General features: G+C 42.5%; 1 protein-coding gene across 6 annotated transcripts in view; it reads right to left on the reverse strand.

The window, feature by feature from the left end:
• The window catches only part of Pcnx1 (pecanex 1), a 167,411-nt gene extending 149,205 nt beyond the window's left edge, over nt 1–18,206 (reverse strand). For all 6 annotated transcript variants that reach the window (XM_042692870.1, XM_042692872.1, XM_042692871.1 and 3 more), the window contains exon 1: nt 18,031–18,206. In XM_042692870.1, coding sequence (XP_042548804.1) covers nt 18,031–18,183 — 153 coding nt within the window. In that variant the 5' untranslated portion in view covers nt 18,184–18,206. The remainder of the gene's footprint in view (nt 1–18,030) is intronic.
• Nucleotides 18,207–25,504: the final 7,298 nt, after the last annotated feature.

The following is a 25,504-nucleotide window of genomic DNA, read 5'->3' on the forward strand; positions in this document are numbered from 1 at the left end:
CCGGTGGCTCACGCCTGTAATCCTAGCTACTCAGGAGGCTGAGATCTGAGGATCATAGTTCAAAGCCAGAACAGGCAGGAAAGTATGTGAGACACTTATCTCCAATAAACCACTAGAAAACCAGAAGTGGCGCTGTGGCTCAAGCAGTAGAGTGCTTGTCTTGAGCTGAAGAGGGCAGGTATAGTGCCCAAGCCCAGAGTTCAAGCCCCACGACCAACAACAACAACAACAAAAAAGTAATCCACTAATTTAATGCCAATTCAGTAATACCCCTAGGAAACTTAAAGAAAGAGTAAGCATGTAAAAATAGCCAGGAAAATAAAAATAACATGGAACGGAGGAAAAAAATAGATTCATCTATATAAAACTGTTCAGTTGAAAAATGTAAGATTCATGGAAGAACAGATATACTAATAAAACAGAAAGTCTACAATATTTGAGATTATAAAAAAAAAAGGGTAGCATTTAAACACCAAGGGAAACATGATTGTTTTAAAAAATTAGGTTAACTGCAACAATTGCCTTTCAAAACAACTTTTAAACAAGCCCTGACACACTACCTACAGAAAGAAAATCTTTAAATTGAGGATTTCATTACTAAACTTCCAATACAAAAACAAAACCCTGTTTACTGTCTTGCCAAGTTCATGTGATTTTTTTTCACAAGGCTCAGTGATATCTCTGGAAATTATATCCAACATGTATTTGTGGCAAAAGCAAAATGCTGCTGTGTGCAAATAATAACTTGTTTATTTGGGGTTTATTTAACTGTTTTTATACCCTTTCTTTCTTTCTTTCTTTTTTTTGCCAGTCATGGCGCCTGAACTCTGGGCCTGGGCACTGTCCCTCAGCTCTTCAGCTCAAGGCTAGCACTCTACCACTGGAGCCACTTCTGGCTTTTTCTGCTTATGTGGTACACCTTCCCAGCCCCTATACCCTTTCTTTCAACTGTCAGATACCATGAATAAACTTGCGGACATAAATTATAGTCTCAGAGTTAAAAAATAACTCATTAGGAAATCTTTAACATGTTGGACATATTATAATAAAATATTTGACAGTAGAACAAAACACTGCACCCAAGAACATATAATTTTTTAATAAGCAATCTTTTCGCAGAACAAATATCCCTTCTCTGGTGGGAAGGTCATGGAAACATCCCAGCTCAAATAATCTCATAAAGATCCCATCATAAGGCCCATCACAGTGCCTGGCACACAGTAAATCTTTTAAATGTACGGAATACTGTCTACAAAAAGCATTTTAGGAAATAATAACATCTTCCTTCCAATTCCTGAGCATTTTATGACACCAAAGAGCTTAGTCATATTCTATATTGATATGGCTGTGTACTCATCTCGCCATCTCTAATTTATAAACTGCTTTATACAAGAAAAGACAGGTAACTCATCCTGCCATTTGGGGGTAATTTTATCATTTTCATTTTATGCAACCCTTTATGTGTACAATTTCAATTTTAAGGCAGCATAATACAGGTTAATAGTTAATGCACAATTTAAAAATATTGCTGGGTGATGATAACTTAAAGGTGTGAGTCACCATCAGCCTCTCAAGAGGCTGAGATCTAAGGATTGCAGTTCGAAGCCAGCCTGGGCAGGAAAGTCAGTGAGTCTCTTAGCTCCAATTAATCACAAGATTAAAAAAAAAACAAAAAAAGCTGGAAATGGTACTGTAGCTCAGTTGGTAGAGCACTAGCCTTGAGCAAAAGGAGTTTAGGGATAGCGCACTGGCCCATAGTTCAAGGCCCAGGACCAGCAAAGAAAAAAAAAAGTTCACAATGCTTGCCCCTTTTCCTTTTTTTTTTTTTTTTGGAGGGGGGGGGGGGATCCGGTCATGGGGCCTGAACTCTAGGCCCTGTCCCTCAGCTCTTCAGCTAGCGCTCTACCACTTGAGCCACAGCGCCACTTCTGGCTTTTTTCTTTTTGCTTATGTGGTACTAAGGAATTGAACCCAGGGCCTCATGCATGCAAGGCAAGCACTCTACCACTGAGCCACCTTCCCAGCCCCCATGTTTGCCCCTTTTCTTGACATCTAAAATGTATCTAGAGTGCTAGCCTTGAGCAAAAGAAGCTCAGGGATAGTGCCCAGGCCCAGAGTTCAAGCTGCAGGACTGGCTAAATCAATTAATTAAAATCTATCTATTATAGGCATAAAACCTCTATGAAATATTTAACAATTTTTATAAACTGAACAACCCTCAATAATAAAAACCCAGAATGTTAAGGGAAAACAGTAAGAAAACACATTAAAGATAATTATCTAACACATATATCCTGGACTGGATTCTAAAGCAGGAAAAAGCAACTCAGGAAATGTATATAAAATGTAATTCCATTAAGTGCCATACCAATGTTAACTTCTTAATTTTGATAAGTGTTATGGTTATGTAACATTTTAATACAGGAGGAAGCTGGTTAAAGGATACATGGAAACTACTATCTTTGTAACTTGGTGTCTAAATCAAAAATTACATCACAATGTAAAGTTTTAAAGAGGATTATTGAGTGGTTGAAACCTGTTTGATTAATGTCTAGACAACACTCAAGAAGTGAGGAGGCTAGAAAACAGGCAGCTATGTGATTCAAGCTTCTCAAATTTGTGATAATCTTCCAGGATGTTTCCAGTTCAGGTTCTACAAGGTTTACACAAAACTTATAGAATGGGCCTTCTCTCCCCGCCCCCCTAAAAAACCTTAAGAAGAAATCGCTTGCTTTCCCCTAGGCCTTCTTTTCTTTCTTATAAACAAAGAAACTAGCACCACAGATGCAAGTTAAAAGATGAAGCTACTCAGACTGCAAGGATAAAAACTCTGAAGTGTTTTACATTTCTGCCAAAGAAGATAGCCAATCAGTTCTTTTGGAAGACAAGGAAAGGAACCGTAAGACTCAGAATCTGTTGCTTCTCACTTCACTGTGATTGGGTAAAGTTCACCTGTATGCAAAAAAAAAATTTTTTTAAATAAAGGATCTAGGGAATATTTATAGTATTCTCACTTTCCCACACTGTTAATCTACACTATTTTAGTGTTACTATCTAGATATCCTAGCATACTGACCAAATAGTTCTCACCTTTTCTAGCCATATTCAGATACACAAAGCCACAATTTAACTCAGACGAAATATGAGAAAGAACCAATCTATCTCTTCTCCAATTATCTGAGTTATAAAGACTAGTAAAAATTAGATGGAAGTTGTTGAGTAAAACATGTTAGTGCAGTAAACACTTAATTTGGACTAAGAAAAGTTTGAGTTAGAAGGTATTTTAGAAAAAAGTATTACCAAAGAGAATGTTACTGAAATACTTTCATTCAACATTCCAGTGAATAAGAAATGTACAACTGCCGGGAGCTGGTGGCTCACACCTATAATCCTAGCTACTCAGGAGGCTGAGATCTGAGGATCTTGGATCAAAGCCAGACCTGATAGGAAAGACTGTGAGACTCCTATCTCCAATAAACTACCAGAAAACGGGAAGTGTTGCTGTAGCTCAAGTGGTAAAGCGCTCCACTTGAGCTGAAGAGCTGAGGGACAGCGCTCAGGCCCAGAGTTCAAGCCCCATGACCAACAAAAAAAAAAAAAAAAGAGAGAGAAATGTACCAACTATAATGCCATTTGGAGGTGTTGAATGGGGGCACTATCAATATAGATGATGGCAATTTAAATTAGCACTACCGGAGAGTTCTCAAGATGGCGACGGGGCAGTAGGGAAACGCCACAGCTCTCTCCAACCAAAAAGAGAGTTCGAGTTCCAACCTTTAATCTCCCCAAGAGACCGACAACAACAAAAAGACGAACACTCAGAGAAAAACCAGAGGTGGAAAATAACAAAAAAAGAAAGAGAGGAAAAGAAGAATTTCAGAACAGAGAAGAGCGAAGACCCCTCCCCCAACCTTTACTGGCCGCGCGGCAGTGCGCCAAGCCGCCGGCCAGCCGGCCCGGCAGGGGCTGCCGGAGCCACAGAGACACAGGGGGCTGCTTGCAGATCACCAGATACCGGATTGCAGAACAGCAGATCGCCAGGAACAGAGAAACCTACCAGCCGGGAGTCTCCAGGAGGATCCCACCCCACCCATCACTCTCCACCGGAGCGGAGAGGCTCCATCCCCGCCAAAGCCGCCCGGCACCAGCAGCGCCACAAAGGGACCTGTCCCGATCGCAACGACCCGGCGGGGGGCCGCCCAACCCAGCCCGCAACCACCCCAACTGAACTCGGACTGCAACAACAACTGACGGACTGCAACAACAACTGACGACCTACAGGGTGAGTACCCATCAGGGGACAGGGAATCCATCAAGGGAGACCAGAGCTGGAGGGAATCCCCAGACCCTGACCTAGACTCCCTACCCCAACACCCGGACCACAGGACCCACTAAAACTGGGAACTGTTCGAGAGCCCCACCAGCCGGTGGAGCACACTCTGCTGGCCAGGCCAGAGCAAGAGCGCCCCGGGAAGGGAGCTTAAATGCTCAAGCCAGGAACAGTGCCCCTGGGTCAAGACTACCAACAGTAGAAGAAATTTGAACTGTGTCCTCCAGGCTGCATAACCAAGGTGGTATACACATTAGCACAGGCCTAACGAGCGCGCTCCAGGCTGGGGCCGGAACCAGGCCAGGGGACCGGCGCCTGAACAAAGCAAAAAGGGTCAGAAGTGGGGCTGTGGCTCAAATGGTAGGGTGCCAGCCCTGAGCTGAAGAGCTGAGGGACAGCACCCAAACCTAGAGTTCAAGCCCACAACCAGCCCAAAACAAACAAAAACACATCAGGAGCCCATAGCAGACTCCAGTATTTGGGAGAGTGCATCCAGAGCATCTGATCTTCCCAAGAGCACCCGCAGGAGCAAACACAAGCAGTCTAGGCTGCTCAACCCTTCCAAAGGCGGGAATTGCTACAGCAGAGAGCTGAGAATCCTAAGTGAATAGCAGCTGGAAATAGGCTCCCAACAGAATCCAGATCAGACACAGACTCTCTCTACCAATAGAGAATCAGCAACCAAGCAAAGACAGACACACCAAAACAAGATTGAAGAGCAGTCTCCTGAACCCCCATGCGAAAATCACAGAGAAAAATCACAAGGTTTACCACTACCCAGGACAGCAAGCTCACCTCAAAAGCCAGCAGCCACGCAGGGGAGAGCCCCAGTGGGAGCAAAGCAGGAATGGAAGACAAAAACTACATCCAAGGGTTGCTGGAGGCAATGACTCAAGAAATAAAGCGAGAAATGGATCAGAAATTGAAAGAGCACAAGGATGAACTATCAAAAGATATACAGGATATCAAACAAAAATTGGATGCAAAAATAGAAGCTGCACAAACCTCAGTAAGAAGTGAGATAAACGCCAAATTAGAGGTAATGCATACTGATATCACCTCATTGAGAGGTGAGATCAGTACTCTGAGAACCAACATTGAATCCATAAAGGGATCCATTTCCATCATGCAAACCACAATAGAAGCCACGGTCAACAGAGTGAATGAAATGGAAGGTAGAGTGTCAGATACAGAAGACAGAATACACCAACTGGACCAAAAAGTGACAGATATGGAAAAATCACTCAAATTAAACCAAAGGGAAATTCAAGAGCAAGCAGATAATGCTAAAAAATTTAACCTTCGCATAATCGGAGTGGACGAAGGTGAGGAATTCCAGAGCAAGGGAATGCAACACCTATTTAACAAGATAGTCAATGAAAATTTTCCCCACCTCAAAAACGACCATCTTAACTACATCACAAAAGCTTATCGAACACCCAACAAGCAAGATCCCAGGAGAAACACTTCTAGGCACATAATAGTAACAATGATGGATCTGAATAATAAGGAAACAATCCTGCATGCAGCAAAAATGAAGAAGGAGCTATACTACAACGGGAAAAAAATTAGAATCACTGCAGATCTCTCCACACAAACAATGAATGCAAGAAAAGCCTGGGAAAGCACCATACGAGCCCTGAGAGCCAATAACTGCCAACCCAGACTGATATACCCGGCAAAGCTAGCATTCACATTCGATGGAGAACTGAAAACTTTTAATAGCAAAGAAAAACTAAATGAATACATAAACATTAAGCCAGCATTACAAAGAATTCTAAGAGGGGGGACACAACCTGAAGAAAGCAACCAGGAACTGGGACCTGCCCCAAACAGGCATTACTCAAAGTCTAACTGAGCAAGCACAGGAGGAAAGGAAAGAAGAAAAACTTAGGAAAACGGAATGGCAGGGACAACAATGCATCTCTCTATACTTTCTCTTAATATAAATGGGCTGAATTCGCCAATTAAAAGAAAACGAACTGAGGACTGGATCAGAAAACAAGACCCATCCATCTGTTGCCTTCAGGAGACCCACCTCTCAGCCAAACATACAAACAAACTCAGAGTGAAGGGGTGGAAAAGGATCTACCAATCAAATTCCCCCAATAAGAAAGCAGGTGTAGCTATCCTGATATCTGACAAAATAAACTTTTCATTAAAATCAGTACAGAAAGACAAGGACGGACATTACATATTAATAAAGGGAACAATCCAAGAGGAGGATATAACCATCATCAACTTATATGCCCCAAATATCGGTGCACCCAGATATGTTAAACAAATGCTCTCAAACTTACAGAATAAAATAGATCCCAATACGATAATACTAGGAGACTTTAACACGCCACTCTCACCAAAGGACAGGTCTACCAACCAGAGGATTGGCAAAGAAGCTACCGAATTAAGTGAGGCCATACTTCAAGCGGAATTAACTGACATCTACCGAGTATTTCACCCTAAAACAACACAGTACACATTCTTCTCAGCAGCTCATGGAACTTTCTCCAAAATAGACCATATCATAGTTCATTCAAGGAACTTAAGCAAATACAAAGGGATCGACATAATCCCCTGTATCCTATCTGACCACAGTGGAATCAAGCTAGCTCTCAATAACAAAGCATACCGCAGAAATTTCTCTAATACATGGAAATTGAACAGCACACTCCTTAACAAGGCCTGGGTAACAGAAGAGATCAGAGAAGAAATAAAGCATTTCCTAGAACTCAATGAAAATGAAAACACCTCACAAAGAAACTTGTGGGATACAGCAAAAGCAGTCCTGAGGGGCAAATTTATTGCCCTCAGTGCCCACATCAAGAGAATGGAGACAGACCAAGTAAATAATCTCATGTTGCAACTAAAACAGCTAGAAAAACAAGAAAAAATGGGACCTAAAGCTACTAGACGAAGCCAGATAACCAAATTGAGAGCAGAGATTAACCAATTAGAAAATCAGAAAACCATAACCAAAATAAACCAAACAAAAAGCTGGTTCTTTGAAAAAATAAACAAAATTGATGGCCCGTTGGCAAGATTAATTAAAAAAAGAAGAGAGGAAACCCATATTAATAGGATTAGGGATGCCACGGGAAACATCACAACACGTACCCAAGATATCCAAACAATTCTAACAGACTACTTTCAAAAGCTATACTCTCTAAAGGAAGAAAATCTGGCGGAAATGGATGCATTTTTAGAGAAATACAAGTTACCCAAACTGAGCAAAGAAGAAGTTAACCAATTAAATAAGCCAATATCCTATAATGAGATACAGGAAGCTATCAAAAGTCTTCCAACAAAAAAAAGCCCAGGACCAGATGGATTCACAGCAGAATTCTATAAGACCTTTAAAGAAGAACTAATACCCATACTCCTCAAGCTCTTCAGAGAAACAGAGAAGGAGGGAGCTATCCCAAACTCATTCTACGAAGCCAATATCACACTCATCCCCAAACCAGGCAAAGACCCAACCAAAAAGGAGAATTACAGGCCAATCTCCTTGATGAACACAGATGCAAAGATCCTTAACAAGATTCTAGCTAACAGAATCCAGAAACACATAAAAAAAATAATACACTATGATCAGGTAGGCTTCATCCCAGAGACACAGGGATGGTTTAACATACGTAAGTCAATAAATGTAATCCAGCATATCAACAGAGCCAAGGTCAAGAATCACATGATTATCGCCACAGATGCAGAAAAGGCCTTTGATAAAATTCAACATTCATTCATGCTAAAAGCTCTGGAGAAAATAGGAATAGAAGGAACATTTCTAAAAACAATAAAAGCCATTTATGACAGACCAATAGCCAATATTATACTTAATGGGGAAAAGCTACAACCAATCCTCCTAAAAACAGGAACAAGGCAAGGATGTCCACTGTCTCCACTCCTCTTCAACATAGTCCTAGAACCCTTAGCCAGGGCAATAAGGCAAGAAAAAGACATTAAAGGGATCCGCATAGGGAAAGAAGAAGTGAAACTATCCCTTTTTGCAGACGACATGATACTATACCTCCACGATCCCAAAAACTCCATCCCCAAACTTTTAGAAATCATAAGTCACTTCGGCAAAATAGCAGGATACAAAATAAACCCACAAAAATCAGTTGCCTTCCTATACACTGATAACGCACAGGAAGAGAGGGAAATAAAGGGAGCAACCCCATTCACAATAACCTCCCAAAAAATAAAATATTTAGGAATTAACCTAACCAAAGATGTAAAAGAACTATTTAATGAGAACTATAAAAAGTTAAAGAAAGAAATTGCAGAAGACACTAGGAAATGGAAAGACCTCCCATGCTCCTGGATAGGCCGACTTAATATAGTAAAGATGGTGATACTTCCAAAATTAATATACAAATTCAATGCAATTCCTATTAAAATCCCAATGACGTACATCACTGAAATACAGAAAACAGTCCAAAAATTTATATGGAACAACAAAAGACCTAGAATAGCCAAAACAATTCTAGGGGATAAAGACAATATGGGAGGGCTATCCATGCCGAACTTCAAACTCTACTACAGAGCTATAATCACAAAGACAGCATGGTACTGGCACAAAAACAGACCCGAAGACCAATGGAACAGAATAGAAGATCCAGATATAAATCCACAGGCCTACAGCCAGCTGATATTCGACAAAGGAGCCAAAGACATACAATGGAAGAAACACAGCCTCTTCAACCGCTGGTGCTGGGAAAACTGGGCAGCCACATGCAGAAAACTAAAAGTGGACCCCAGCCTATCACCATGCACCAACATCAACTCAAAATGGATTAAAGACCTTAACATTAAACCTGAATCTCTGAAACTACTGCAGGACAGAGTAGGAGAGACACTTGAACTAATAGGCACAGGAAGGAACTTCCTGAACAGAGTCCCAGGGTCACAACAAGTTGGAGAGAGACTCGACAAATGGGACTACCTTAAAATAAAAAGCTTCTGCACAGCTAAATCTATCGCAACTAAGCTAGAAAGACAACCAACTAATTGGGAAAAAATATTTACCAGCAATATATCAGACAAGGGGTTAACATCCTGTATATACAGGGAACTCAAGAAACTAATCCCTCCCAAACCTAACAAACCAATTACTAAATGGGCAAGGGAACTAAAGAGGGACTTCTCAAATGAAGAAATAAAAATGGCAAAGAAACACATGAGGAAATGTTCATCATCCCTGGTGGTGAAGGAAATGCAAATAAAGACAACCCTGAGATACCACCTTACCCCAGTCAGAATGTCCCACATCCACAAATCAGCCAACGACAAATGCTGGAGGGGATGTGGAGAAAGAGGAACCCTATTACACTGCTGGTGGGAATGTACACTTATACAACCACTTTGGAAAGCAGTCTGGAGGGTCCTTAGAAAGCTAAAGATTGACCTCCCTTACGACCCAGTCATACCACTTCTAGGCATCTACCCTGAACAACAGGAACCAATATACAAGGACACGTGCACCTCCATGTTTATTGCAGCACTGTTCGCAATAGCTAGGATATGGAAACAACCTAGGTGCCCCACCACAGATGAATGGATCCAAAAATTGTGGTATCTATACACAATGGAATATTATGCAGCCATTAGAAATGACAAAATAATGGCATTTGCAGGGAAATGGATGGAGCTAGAAGGAATCATGTTGAGCGAGGTAAGCCAAGAACGAAGAGACAAACGGTACATGGTCTCCCTCATAAGTGGATGCTAAATCCAAAAGGTTAGTGATACGACAAAACTAACAGGACTTAAGAAACAAAGAACTCCCGCTCATCTGGTTGAACCACTACTAAATATCCTCATGCTGCTGATCACAAATATGGTATATAACATGTGAACACTGTTATATATTACAGACTGTGGTAGACAATTTGCTCCAGGGAAGTTAGAATGAACTTGTGACTTTGAAATTATGTAATCATTTAATCACAATCAAAAAAAAAAAAAAAAAAAAGAACCTCGGGGAAGGGAGGGAGGGAGGGGATGGTAGGGGGAAAACAATGGAGGGGGTAACAATGTTCAAGAGGAAGTGTACTCATAACCTCACTCATGTAACTGTGACCCTCTGTATAGTAGCTTTACAATAAAAAAAAATAAAATAAAATAAAAAGCCAGAAAAAAAAAAAAAAAAAAAAAAATAAAAGCAATCCAGGAAGCAGTTCTATGGTGGCCGTCACAAATATACACTTAGGGGACAAATGAAAAGACAGCCTAATGCTATGCAAATAAATACTTGTGACTCCAAAAAAAAATAAATAAATAAATAAATAAATAAATAAATTAGCACTACCTTCTGGAGGACAATTTGGCATTTTTGACTATTCTCTTTTCAAAATATTCTTTCCCTGACTATAGTTCCTCTCTTCATTGTCCTGATTATAGTTCCTCTCTTCATTGTTCTATCAGTGTTGTCTCCTTTGCTGATTTTTAAAGTACTATTGGGCCTTGGAGTTCTTTCTGAGGCTCTTTTAAATTCTTTCTAGAAGATACTATCTTTATGCTGTTAAGTTCCAAGTAAATTTTATCCCAATTTTTTTTTCTCATACACAATCCTCTTCAAGTTCCCTAATCTCAAAGGTACCTTCATGAAAGCTCAGCAACCCTTACCATCCCTCAGTAGTCAATTCACTTTTTCATTCATCCCAAAAGTAAGGAATACATTCCACATCTAGGATATTTTTCAAAGCTTGAATATCCTCCACTATTCCTCTCCTTCCCTCCCTTTCAACAGAAAACAGAAATCAGGATTATGACAGACCAGACTTTTATCTGCTCTTCCATCAGCATACATCCTTATCTCCTTCTAGGAATTTATACAAAAACACTCAGAACAAGGATTTAACCATAAGAATATTCACTTTTGTTTTCTAAATAGCTAGCTATCAGGAAAATGCTTTGATATACTGTAAAAGGTTATAATATACATCGTACTACAGTATAATACAGAGATATTAAAAAGGCCACTTCTTCCCACATTCCAAACATACAAAATCAAGTAAAAACAGGAGGCTTCAAAACACTACAAATCTAAAAGCCCACTTTTGTATGCATAGAAATATATAAATTTATGGGCTCAAATATATTCGGTATTAAGTATGCTTCGGCACTTAGTGTGTTCTACAAACATGATGACAATCCCCTGATGACCATAACCTCCCTAACAGATGAAACTATAGGTAGACTCTGTGTTTTTTAAATTTTACCCCCCCCAAAAAAAATAATTTAGAATAGGTCAGCAAAAGAAAAAATGTACTACACTTCATTGAAAAATAAAGAAAAATCTAAAGAATGCACAAATAAAATAGTATTAAAGACTACTAAGATTGAGAGAATGAAATACACAATTACACTAATTTCTTATAAATTAAAACATAATAAAAACAAAGGAGAGGGTTACAATGTTCAACAAGAAATGTACTCATTATTTATGTAACTGTAACTTCTCTGTAATATCACCTTTACAATAAAATTAAATTAAAAAACAAAAACATGATGGAAAAGAGAAAGGTTTGGGATGGTCAATAGTTTCCAATGCCTTTGAATTCCAATAAAATCTACTATAGAGCTGAGGTTATAGATCAGTAGTAGAGTGCTAACACGTGGGAAGCATTGGAAAGGATCCCAAGTATCAAAAAAGAAAATTTTTAATCCTACCTTTATGTTAGACAGACACCTTTATATAGTGTGTGTGTGTGTGTGTGTGTGTGTGTGTGTGTGTGTGTGTGTGTGTGTTTCCAAAATTGGAAAAGGCTTAGGCCCTCACAGAAGGGATGTAGCTCAGTGGCAAAGTGCTTGCCTAGCAAGTACAACATCATGGGTTCAATCCCCAGTACCAAAAAAGAAAAGATTAAAAGAGAACAGACAGACTGCAGTACATTCATACTGAGGAATACTACTTGAGAATAAAGAGGAACAAGCTACGAATACCACTGATAAATCTTTTTTTTTTTTTTGGGTCCGGTCGTGGGGCCTGAACTCTGGGCCTGGGCGCTGTCCCTCAGCTCTTCAGCTCAAGGCTAGCGCTCTACCACTTGAGCCACAGCGCCACTTCCGGCTTTTTTCTTTTTGCTTATGTGGTGCTGAGGAGTTGAACCCAGGTCCTCAGGCATGCAAGGCAAGCGCTCTTCCACTAAGCCACCTTCCCAGCCCTCACTGATAAATCTTAATATCCCAATCACAGGCTGAGTTGAAAAAGTTGATACAAAGTACATGCTTTATGATTCCACTTATAATAAGTTCTAGAATAAAGTAATTTATGATGGAAAATGAGATAAGATAGCACTCTGGAGGAAAAAGAGTCTGATAGTAACATCCTACCTTAAAAAAAAAAAAACTTCTCTGAGAAAAACTCCTGACAAAACAGAATAAAATCTAAATACTGAACAGGGGTTGGGAATGTGGCTTAGCAGTAGAGTGCTTGCCTACCATGCATGAACCCCTAGGTTCGACTCCTCAGCACCACATAAACAGAAAGCCAGAAGTTGCGCTGTGACTCAAGTGGTAGAGTGCTAAAGGGAGCTCAGGGACAGTGCTCAGGCCCTGACTTTAAGCCCCAGTACTGGGGGGAAAAAAATCTAAATACTGAACAAATAAAACTTATAGTATGGTTCTTTTTTTTTTTTTTTTGTCGGTTATGGGGCTTGAACTCTGGGCTTGGGCACTGTTTCTGCGCTCTTCAGCTCAAGGAGAGCACTCTACTGCATTGAGCCACAGCACCACTTCCAGTTTTCTAGTGGTTTATTGGAGATAAGAGTCTCACATGGACTTTCCTGCCTGGGCTGGCTTTGAACCGTGATCCTCAGAGCTCAGCCTCCTGAGTAGCTAGGATTACAAGTGTGAGCCACCGACACCAGGCTTAGTATGGTTCTTTATGCAGCCTAAGTCTTGAGAACAAGATACGATTACCCAGGGCAAAAGAAACTATAGTGAGACTGATGTTCCACAATATATTGAGTTCGCACTACATGATTCCCTTATGATTTATACCTTTAGAACTCTAGCCAGCCGGGCGCCGGTGGCTCACACCTGTAATCCTAGCTACTTAGGAGGCTGAGATCTGAGGATTGCGGTGCAAAGCCAGCCCGGGCAGAAAAGTCCGTGAGACTCGTACCTCCACTAAACCACTTGAAAACCGAAGTGGCGCTGTGGCTCAAGCGTTAGAGTGCTCACCTTATTCTGAAGAGCACAGGGACAGTGCTCAGGCCCAGAGTTCAAGCCCCACGACTGACCAAAAAAAAAAAGAACTCTAGCCAATGAGCTATTGATTTATTTAGGGATGATCTGCACTATGTCTGTAACTTTCTTTACATGCATCACCTAACCATGTGGACATATATAGATAGACTAGGACATGGACTACAAAAACCTATAGAATATAGGTGCAGGCAACAATAATATGTTCAACTTTTTCTAATGGTCTAAAATTTCTCTTTAATAAAGTGCTGGAAATTTTAACGCTGTCAACTTAGATACTTTAGAAAACAAACTACTTGGTTAAAACTGGATGTTCAAAAGCTAGAAGAAACAGAAACTCTCAACTTTCCAACTGCCAAATGAAAAGGGAGCGTGACAAACTAATGTAACGTCTTCTACTTGCAGAAGAAGAGTTGTAAATGGGCAGGAAAAATTAAAGGCCTGTAAAGAGACTAAGACACTAATGCAAACAATAGAAAAGTGGCCTGGAGTAGGAAGTGAAAAGATGAGCTGAGCTTTCCTACAGTAAGAACAGAAAGAAATGCTCATAAGGTAGGATAAGGAGATAGTATGAGCAAGTAGAAACATGAGGGTGACATTATGATGACAGCAATAAGTGACATTAACTGTTTTGTTTTGGGGTTAGTGGGGCATTCACAATGGCTTCAGGCATAACACCTCTGAGATGCCTATAAGAAAGCCAAGAGATAGATATGTTGAGTCTCATCTGAAAATTAAATCACTGGCTAAAAATTAGGGGCAGATACATCAAGTTCTTTAAATATACCTAGAGAGTTTATAATATACAAGCCAATCAGATATGCTCCAGATTTGACTCAGAATGTACACATAGTTAACATCATCAAGTGATTCTAATGTCAACTCGAATTTGAGTCTATCTTAGATAAATTGTTTTGTTTGTTGTTTGGTAGGTGTTGAGAACTGAACTCAGGGCCTTGTGCATGCTACATAAGCACTCTACCTACCATGGAGCTACTCCTCCGCCTCCACTTATGTACACAGATTTTAAATCCTATTTCATCATCTATAGATAGCTCTCTTTATAGGAGAAAACAGTATGTTGAATACTGTTATGATAATGGCTTGACTCAATAAATACAAAGCAATCTAATCTCCCAGAGTAGAGCATTATAGTGAAACATTTTATTAGCAATTCTTTCAAATGACATTTGCTGAAGGCCATTCTGAAGGGGGATAATTTTACTATTTCATAAATATTTTCTTGCAAAATATTCATGAAATATCTCACAGCTGAATAAATCAAGGTAGGAAGGTAAAGTGTCTAGCCAAAAGGACCCACAATTAGTACAAGGCCAAGATTCCAAAATCATGATAACACCAATTCCAAGTTGCTTTCTACACAACAAAAATACTACCCACCCACCCCCAAAAGTTCAGTGATGTCTTATACAAGATATTTAATTACATCAAGATAAAAAGGGGGCAAGAACTTAAGAGAAATACAAGAGTCAAGAAGGAATATTTTTCTTTTCAATTTTCACTCAGAAGTTCTAGAATTGCAGAAGCTATAAATTCCACCTTTGAAAGTATACACAAAAGCTCCTGATTGAAAGAGGTAAAACATTTTGAATCCTATGCAAAAAGTCCTAAGACTTTTCCAGTCTCAAAGACTTCTCCTTACAAGTCCTCTCTTACAGATACCTCCCCTGACCCCAAGACTTAGATCCACCCTGACTACAAACTCAGGGTCATTGGCCTTTTTATAACAGTTCTAATGCTTGCAATTGTTTATTATCCCCAGGCTAAACTTTTAAGTTGGTGGCAGAAGCTGTGTTTTGTTCATTTCTAAGCATTCACTTAACATCCAATTAATATGTGCTTGGCAGTGATCTAGGTCCTGAAGTCTCTACTCCATTGGAACTTACCTTCCATGAGATAATACAAACATCACATATGTATGTGTGTAGCCATCAGTGACAAGCACTATATTTAAAAAGGGTTGGGGGGGAGGGGTGGCCGGGAAGGTGGCTCAGTGGTAGAGTGCTTGCCTTGCATGCATGAGGCCCTGGGTTCAATTCCTCAGCACCACATAAGCAGAAAAAAAGCCAGAAGTGGCGCTGTGGTTCAAGTGGTAGAGCACTAGTCTTGAGCTGAATAACTGAGGGACAGTGACCAGGTCCAGAGTTCAGGCCCTATAACTGGCAAAAAAAATAAAATAAAAAGGGTTAGAGGGCCATCAAGTGTGGTTAGAGCTATTTCAACAGCGTATCAGGGAAAGTCTCACAGATACCAAAAATCCAAAATAAGCAAAGCATACTACACAGATATCTGGACAGAGGTCACTGGAAAACTGCAAAGGCCGTGGGGCAGAATGTTGCTGAGATTATTATTAAGCTGGTAAATGTATGGTTGAAACCTGAGAGAAAGCCATGGACAAAGCCCAAGAAAAGGCAGGCTCTAAAAGCAGCAAAGTGACATGATCTGAAAGAACCACTCAGCTCTTTGCATGGAGAATAAAGTACAGAAGTAATGAGCCTGGTCAGAATGCTACATAAATCCAAAAGAGAAAGAATGATGGTTTAAACCAATAGAATTCCTCTACCACTTGAGCCACAGCTCCACTTCCAACTTCTTGGTGATTAACTGGAGATAAGAATCTGATGGACTTTCATGCCTGTGCTAGTTTGGAACCCTGATCCTCAGACCTGTGCCTCCTGAGTAGCTAAGATTAAAAGAGTGAGCCACCAGTGCCCAGCTTCAAGAGGAGCTTTTAAAAGACTTGGGAAGAGTGGCAATGCTATTAATTGAAACAAATCAGAGAAACACTTTGATTTTCCTAGAACCCAACCAATGCCCTATACATAGAAGATACGCAAATATTTGAGAATTATTTAACTGAACAAATTCCCAAAGTGGAACAGCTAAATAAAACATACTTGTTTCCCTTTTCTCTTATTTTCCATTAGTAATATTCATTACAGAAAGAAGCTTACAGCATGATCACAGTTAGTTACAGGTGCTAACACAAAACCTTTGCACTGGGTCACAGCAACTAATCCTAACATCTCAAGACCATTTTCAGTTTTCAATCTATAACTTCTGTAGAAGAGAAATCTGCTCTGAAAGTTCTGTGACAGCCTGAGGATTCTTACAACCAAAGTAATTAACCTGTTCATTAGTGATGTCATTTTCCTGGAAGGCAGAGTGGTACGAATAGAACTTACTACGCCAGAATTAATTGAAATTATAAAAGCTGAACAAGTCCTCTAATAAAATAAACATCAGCAATTTTCAAATAGCTTTTTTTAAGATCAAGATTTAAGTCCCTTCAAAGCAATTTCAAAGAAAAATTAGAACCTACTGAAGAATATGAAATTGAGCACATTTTTCCCCCAAGCAGGTATACTCCCTGCCAGTCAGCACAAGTGAGTATCACTGAGGGAAGAACTGGGTGTCCTCATCTTTGCCATGTCTGATTCTAACATTCTGGGATTTTTCTAACCCACAAAGCTCTAGCTCCAAAGATAGAGTCAAAAGACGTTTCTGAATATAAAAGGTCACTATTCTGTCTTCCCTTCTGGCTAGTTTAAAATCTGTACATAAAGCTGCCATTTCTCTCCACCCTGGTTTTCCCAAAGGCAGCACTGCGTAACTCACCGGTCTTTTTTTATTATTATTTAGATGCGTTTCCACTTTCCATGAAAACAGCCCTTATACACACAGATCATTCCGAGAGGCTGCCAGCAACAGGCAGGACTTTTCCTTTTAGCCTATCAGTCTAAGGCCTTGAACCAACCCAAACAAATCCGTGAAATGCCAGCCAGATTTCTCCGTCTCGCTCTCGCTCCCTTCCCCGCCCCCCTCCCCCCGGGTCAGGCGTGGAAACCCCGAAGCCGCTGCCCACGGAGCTCGGCAGCCAGCAAAGAACCGCTGGAGAGCAAAACAATGATCCCCCCCCCACCCCACCCCCCAAAGCGTGACGGTGACGAGCCGCGTTCCCAAGCCCCAGCTACGAGCCAGGACGACCCACGGTGTCACGGGGAGGGCAGGGCAGGGCGCGCGGGAGCGCACCCCACCTCTCCAACTCCGGGCTCCGCGCGCCCGGGGACGAGGCGAGGCGCGCCCCGGGGAAGGCAGTGCCCGAGGGCGCCCGGAGAGCGGAGCGCCGACGCTGCCAGCGGAGCCCGGGACGATCGGACCGGCTCCGCTCCACCCCGGGCCCGGGCTGAACCCCCTATCCGCCCGCTCCACCCCCCCACCCCGCGCGCGCGCACACGCACACACACACACACACACACACACACACACAGAGCGCAAATCCCACGAGCACAGAGAGGCTGCCCCGAGCCGCAGGGGCCTGGGGAAAAGCAGTTACCCCGGGCAAGCGAAGGGAGCGCCCAGGGAGGCGCGGGCCGCGGCCGCAGGAGGGGAAGCGGTGGCCGGAGCGAAGGGGGGCCCAGGGTGCGCGCCGGGGGCGGGGGGCCAGGGCGGGCGCCTCACACACTCACCATGTAGAGGGTGAAGGGCAGGCCGAGCAGGAAGAGCCACAGGTAGAGGTGCAGCGCGTTCACGAAGGTGGCCTGGTGCGGGTCGTAGTACCAGCCGCCGCTGAGCGCGGCCCACACCCCCTGCCGGAGGATCTGCAGCGTCTGCGACCCCATCCCCGCCCGGCGCCGCCGCCGCCGCCGCCGCCGCCCCCGCCGCCGCCCCCGGCCCGGCCCCAGCGCGGCCTCGTCGCCCGGAGCCGCCGCCGCCGCCGCCCCTCGCCTAGCCCCCGCCCGAGCGCCGGGACAGCGGGCCGGCGCCGCGGCGGTCGCTAGAGCTGCAGCAGCCGGAGGAGGAGGAAGAGGAGGAGGAGACCGAGGAGGAGGAGGCGGCGGCGGTGAGCGGCGGGGCGGAGGAGCGCGAGGAGGAGGAGGAGGAGACCGGCCTCCGGGACGCCGCCGCCATCTTGTGTCCTAACACCCGGAGTCGGAGCGCGTCCCGCGCCCACCAGCGCCGCCGCCGCCGCCGCCGCTTCTGGCCGCGACCCCCGCCGGCCGCTCGCCTGAGCCGGGCGTTGCGGGCGACCCGGCGCCCGGGAGGGACGCGGAGGAAGCCGCGCCCCCTCCGGCTCCTCCTCTCCGGCCCTCTCCCTCCGCCCCCCTCAGCGGGTCTCCGCGGGAGCGCGCTTTTGGGGCCGCGGGTGCGCGCTTTGCTCCGGGCACGCGGGCGCCTCCTGCCGGCGGCCTGGCAGAAGCGCACCGCGGATGGCGCGACCCCGCGGGGGCGGCGGCGGAGGACCGGTGTGGTCCCGTTAAGGAAGCCCATTCCTTTGGTGGCAGATGCATCTGGCCAGTGCACGTTCCAGCTCTTCACTAGAAGAAACCAGCAAACCTGCAGAAAGCGCATCCTGACCGACCTTTAGGATATTTGTTAAAGGCCTATTAACAATCAAAGATGAGATCTGAGATAGTCTCTGAGTGCCTAGAAGGATGAGCTGGGGCGGATGACATCCTTGAAGAGTAACTAGTGCGTCCAATTTGAGCAGGAACCAGGTCAGCCCTGGGAATGGGGCCAGAAGCAACTTGGGTGTGAAAAAGGGCCCCACCCAAGATGGGGAGACATCAATTAATAGTCGTTTCAAGGATATGACAGGATACAGCGGTCTTGTTACTTGTGCACAGTGACTTTAGTTTTTAATGTGCTGTAACTTGTAGCCATTTTTATCCGTGGGCCAATATAAACAAGAGTGAAAGATTAGTTATGGCTCCACCCCAATTTAACAATAGGGACTTCTACATCGCTTTTTATAGCTGTAAAAACTGGGAATAAGTCTTGGCTCTGCGTACTGTTCGCAAGACATAGCTGATTTCATTGAGTGATTTGTTGTTGTTTTTTTTTGGGGGGGGGGGCGGTTGTAGGGCTTGAACTCAGGGCCTGGCCGCTCCCTGAGCGTTTTCACTCAAGGCTAGCACTCTACCACCTTGAGCCACAGTACCACTTCCAGTTTTCTGGAATTGGAGATGAGTCTCATGGACTTAATTTCCCCCAGCTGGCTTCAAACTGTGATTCTCAGATCTCAGCCTCCTGACTAACTAGGATTACAGGCGTGAGCCATCCGCATCTGGCTATATCCCCTCTCTTTAATACCCACTGTTTAGCAGCTACCAAATATCAACCACTGAACTAAAGTCCTTTAGTTGCCTTTTGCAAATATTTTTCCCAATGTCATAATGAAGAAGATAGAGGACAGAAGCAGCTCAGTAACCAGCCTAGTCTCCTGTTACAAATATGTGCCATAATTACCATATAAAGATAATAAGGTTTATTTTGGCCACATTTGTAGATATTCCAGGCTCACTGAGTGATTTTAAAAAATTTTAGTTTGAGTTTATTACAGAAGTAAAAGTTCTCTCTATTCTCAAATTAACATTGGTATAATCAATGAGGGAAGCCAGTGCCCCAATAAAGCTGGTGGCATGTTAAGAAAGTAGTGAGAAACCCTTGCCTTATTTCCAGATGCATGCTGCTTTGTTTCTTTTCACATCCATTTCATTTGACCTCAGTAACACATGTGAGGCAGCAGAGAGTGACACAGAACCCACACCCGAACTGATGACATCCAGGATCCCTTAAGTAATAAGCCCCTGACACCGCAAAACCTGTGGTCCTCCTCACTGCATGGACTCATGGACTGAGCTATCATTTTTCTTCTTTTTTTTTTTCTCTGTGAGCGTATGTGTTTCTGCCAGTACTGGAGATTGGACCCAGGACTTTGTGATTTTGCTTGGTTGTTTTGTTTTTTGCTCAAGGCTAGTGCTCTACCACTTAGGCCTCCTCAACTTTCAGCTTTTTGCTGGTTAATTGGAGTTTCATGGGTTTGTCTGCCCCAGCTGGCTTGGAACCAGGTTCTTTAGAACTCAGTCACCTGAGTAGTTAGGATTACTGGAATGAGCCACCAGCACCCAGCAGAAACGAGCTTTCTCAAAGTGTATTTTTAACAGTCTCCACTAGCCATTCAGGCAAGCATTTGAGCTAATCAGCAGCTTCTGGTTACCTGTGTTGAGCTGAAATGTATGAACAATTCTCAAAGTGAAGTTGGGGTGGTCAACACCAGAGTGCTTGCTAGAAATGCAAATTCTCAGACACTACTCCAGAGGAACTGATGCAAGGGGGGACCCAGCAATCTGTTTTAAAAAGCCCTCCAAGAATGCTAAAGCACCTTCAAGGTAGTAACTACCACTTTAGAACACCACCCTCGACCTTATTCTGTCACAAGCACAAAACCATCTCCTTCCAGTAAAATACCGAGAAATGGAAATGTGTGAATGAATATTGGTCAACACATATTTTTCAATACATGTCTAGGGGCAAAGTTAAGATCAAATAGTGCAGTGTTGCAGTTAAAATAGTAACTTGCAGCTTGATCACAGGCAAAGTATTGTCAAGTTTTTGTTTGTTTCTCCCAAAGGAGACAGGAAAGCTCTCTGTGGAGATTTTGGAAGTGATCCCAAGCTTTCCAACACAAAGGAAGATGTAAACAAGGATAAAATTCCAAGACCACATCAGTTTCCATACCAGCAAACATCTACTGTGGTTTCCTATGAAAAGATGAACTGTAGTAAGAGTGAAGTAGACTAGGAAAAATGGAGACTAAAACTAGATGCAGCTGGTGTGATGAACATTCAACCAGAAGACAGTATCTGGAGAATATAGAACCGGCCTCAGGCCAGGAAGGCAGCCTGCATCAAGCTGGTTTGACATAGAATGTGGGTGTTGTAAGCCAAGGACAGCTGGAACACAGCCTTGGGAACTCCGGAAGCAAGCACAAATGGGGAGCTCGTGGCAAGCTTTGAGAAAATGTGTTGCTTAGAGTGAGGCATTAGCCTCAGTGCTGAGTTTTCCAGGCCCAAATTCAGCTGTTGTACGGGACAAGCTTTGGGGACTGGAGAGAACAAAACAAGTAGCTAAGGTCCAGATCTGGGGGCTGGAGGAACAGAGCTAGACAAAGAAAACAAGAGCTTGATACTTAGAACTGTAGCAACATTTCACACTGAGCATAGTCGCCTTATGTTATGGTTCCTGAGAGTTAGTATAGATAGAAATTGAATTCCTCAGTGTGGCTGGACTGGAGCCCAGAGTTTAGACATGGGAGTCCGTGGATCAGCCCGTCAGTGAAAAAGCCAGCAAAATGTATATGGTGTGAAGGTTAAAAAGGGAGTTGCCAACGACATCTTTCACTCTGGACTGGCAGGAGCATTTTAGAAAAATGCTAATTTATGAATTTAGCCATTGAAAGACCTCAGAGTAAAGGCTGACCTTTCCACTCAGTCATTGGAGGTCAGAGAGAAGCCTACATGCTTTATCATATCTACAGCTTTCAAAATGCCTGTGAGTTCTGTCACAAGCTTCTCATTTTATAAACAGGGTGCCAAGACCCAGAGGGGTTGAGTGGTTTGCCCCCAGTCACATACCCTACCATACTCATAAAGTCTAAGAGCAGGACAAACACTAGAAGATCCAATTTGCTAAGTGTTAACTCTCTTAGCCAGGCATAAAAGCCATTAATAATGTTACACTTAGCATGTCAGAGTTAGCAGCCGTGACATACTATCAAACCACTACCTGACATTTGCTCATCTTTCAGCTAATCCTATTTAAATTACATTTCTTGACTGGCTCATGAGCCCCTGGAGAACTGGGAATACTCGACAGCAGATGTTCTGTCCTGCTTGGAAGGGACAAAGCAGAGTGCACCCAGCCTTCTAATGACCCATCCAAGTCCACGGGGAGCACCTGCTTATACAGCACAGCATCATCAGTGATGTGTGTGATAGTCATCTACTTTAGACATTAGGGCCCACATGGATTGCCAGTGATCTGAATGCCACAAGTGTTCTGGGCCCTCATCCTCCCATCTCTTATGATCTACACTCCCATAGTCTTCCTCTATGTTGTCAAATCAGCAAGTCAAGGTGGATGCCCTTATTAACTCAATACAATACCCACCCCCCATTGCTTTCAATCTCCCCTCTGCAAAACCACCTTCCACTGGCAAATTAATCCTCCTAATCCACTTTTCCTAAAAGCCTTTAATTCCCTTCAGTTGCTGACAAGAGTAAAGATTTACTCCTTAGCCAAGCATTCAAACTCTCCCCAAACTTGAGTTTTTCGTTTTCTTGAACTTTGCTATCTCTACTCCCAACACGAAATCCTTTTATTAGTATCAGCACACCTACTTACTATTTTTATCAGCCCACCCGCTCATTAATTCTGCTTCTGTGCTCTTATAGCCACCAAATGCCTTCCCTAGAAAATCTTACCCTTCCATCTGCCTGCTAAAATACAGGATGACTGGTCCAAACTCATTCATCAATTTTTTTCTAATAGCCCAGCACCTTCTCATGTCCCACTCATTTAGCACTTAACTGTCAGCTGCTTAATATCCATCTGACTGAACTATGCATTCCTTGAGAATAAGGCATTTCTCCACATACTCTGGGTTCCTAGCAGCAAGCCATTAAGATCACTTGACACAGTTCAGAGAAATTGAAGGAAGCATAGGTACCAATGACTTTCCTATTAGACATTTAAATCTATTTCAGCATTTGTATGGTAGCTCTATAACTTGAATGTGGTATTGGTGTTTGAACTCAAGGCCTTGGGCTTATTAGGCAAGCGCTCTACCATTTGAGCCAAACTCCTTTATTGCTCTCTTTTAGGAGAGTTTCAAATTCTCCTCCTCCCCCACATCAGTGTGGACCACAATTGTATTTGTGCTTTCCCTGTAGCTGGGATGACAAATGTATGCTATCATGCACAGTTTTTCTGGGTTGAGATGAAGGTGTCACAAAAGTGTTTGCCCCATTGAACCTGGATCCTGCCAATCTCATCTTCCCAAATAAATAGGATTACAGATGTGAGCTACCACATCCAGCCAATTCTTCACCATTTAAAAGCATTCTACCAGTCTGGAAGAGAGGGAAAGACGAATTAAAAATGATCAGAATTTGGAAGAGAATGGAAGTACCTAGAATAGTACTCCCTGACTCTCTTTTGACCCACTTGCTACGTGCTACTTTATATCGCATTACGAAAATAAATATCAAAAGAGTGGGGAGGAAACATATAATCTTATATAATCTAACTATAAAATCTTATATATAATCTTAACTATAAAATACCAGTATCTGGACATGGAGCAAAATAAAAAGTTTATTATTACCTAGGAGAAGGTCCAACCCTCCTTGGAAACAGTTCAATCTTTTTAAAATACTAAATGATAAATATTTTGATTTAAAATATTTGATTTAAATACTAAATGATAAATATTTTGAAACATGTTTTTATTGAATGTGAGTAGGTCAGTAATTCTTATTATGGTTTGATGTCATCCTAAAAGTATCTTTTGTTCTATCTCAAAAAGCAAATTGACTTTTCTTAAAATTACACACACTTTCAGGGCAGAGCAATAAAACAAAAGGAGAAGTATGTAAAATATTGCAAAATTCCCCAAATATTGGAAATTCCCAACTGAGAAGTAATATGCATACACATTGTTTTCTATCTTCTGGCCCTGGGAGACTCTTCTATGTTAGTTTGGTGTATAACGTATGGAAATCATATCTGTAAGGCTACATGAGATTTTATTTACCTTTCTATTTCAGCCAGGATAGTGCAATTCCTGCAAGACTTACTTGGCCTGATGTGCCAAGGTGATTGTCTCTTAATAACTACCAGTGCTTAGTCAATAGTCATGCAGAAATGAAAGAGCTGTCACCTTTAGAGGCCAGATATCTGACAAGGAAAGCCAGGAATGTTCCTTGGTGACAGTAGTGTTCGTGAAAAGACCATAGGGTGGCGAGTCAGATGACCCCTGTGATCCACCCACCTTCTGCTACATTCTAAACTCTTCCTAGCCACAAGTGAAGAGATGTAAGCAGGACTGAAAAATCCCAGGGACTCAATGTTAAAGACTCATTGCATTTCATTTTGATGGCTGTAGCTTTTTTTCTATAAGCAAAAATGAAAATTTCCAAATGATGTAATGAAAAAAAAAAAACATTATTCCCTTGGAGATTTTTTCACAGCTTTATGGAAACTTTGACCGTACATGAGAATACATGTCTTAGTTTTGCTTATTCATTTGGTTTGGGGTTTGGGTTTTTGTTTTGATTTCCCTATTTGTCACTGGGTTCAATGGCCATTAGTGTGTTTTGCTTTTGTCCATTTGTTTTGTTTTTGTGGTACTGGGGTTAAACTTAGAGCCTTGCACATGCTAAGCAAACTCTCTACCACTGAGCTATATAGCCTCCAGAATCAAGCTTACAGTTTGAAGCCTGACATTAACTTTTTGGGCATTTACTTGGGCCAGTCTCTTTACCATTTTGCACCTAACTAGTCTTTTAAGCCAGCACTTAAAAATATATGCATATTTTTATCTGAGAAAAACATAGAAAATAAAGCCAACAATTAGCTAACAGACCCATTATCCAATAACAACCACAGTGGACATGTGCTATCTTTGTTCTCAGCCTCTATACCACCTCTCTCCTTCAGCTTTGTACTGTACTCTCACTGGAATCCAGGGTCTGATTTGGAAAAGTTTTATGTCAACACATGCCATGTGCTTTGGCAGTTTGCTAAGTCTGAGAAATTTCAGGAGACATTTTTTCCTTCTGACTTACCCATGTGTTTTACTTAGATTCTTGGAAACATTCTTAGTGCTACATGGGTATTAGCCTGCAGCTGCAAGAAACAGAAAATTTGATTACAACTCAAATAAACAATAAGGAAAAGTAGCACTTCATATAACTGGAAATCTAGAAGGCAAGCTGTCTTTCGGGACAGTTTAATTGAGTAGCTCTGGATCTGTGTTAGCTTTGACCTTGGAATGCTTTCTTCATGGAGACAAAATGACTATTGCTCTCCCTGTTTTCACCGAGAGATGCCACTGACTGGAAATTCACCCGAGATGTTTTTCTTAAGAACCTCCAACAA

Source organism: Dipodomys spectabilis, unplaced genomic scaffold (assembly GCF_019054845.1).
Source record: "Dipodomys spectabilis isolate Male_0828 unplaced genomic scaffold, ASM1905484v1 ptg000157l, whole genome shotgun sequence".
NCBI lineage: Eukaryota > Metazoa > Chordata > Mammalia > Rodentia > Heteromyidae > Dipodomys > Dipodomys spectabilis.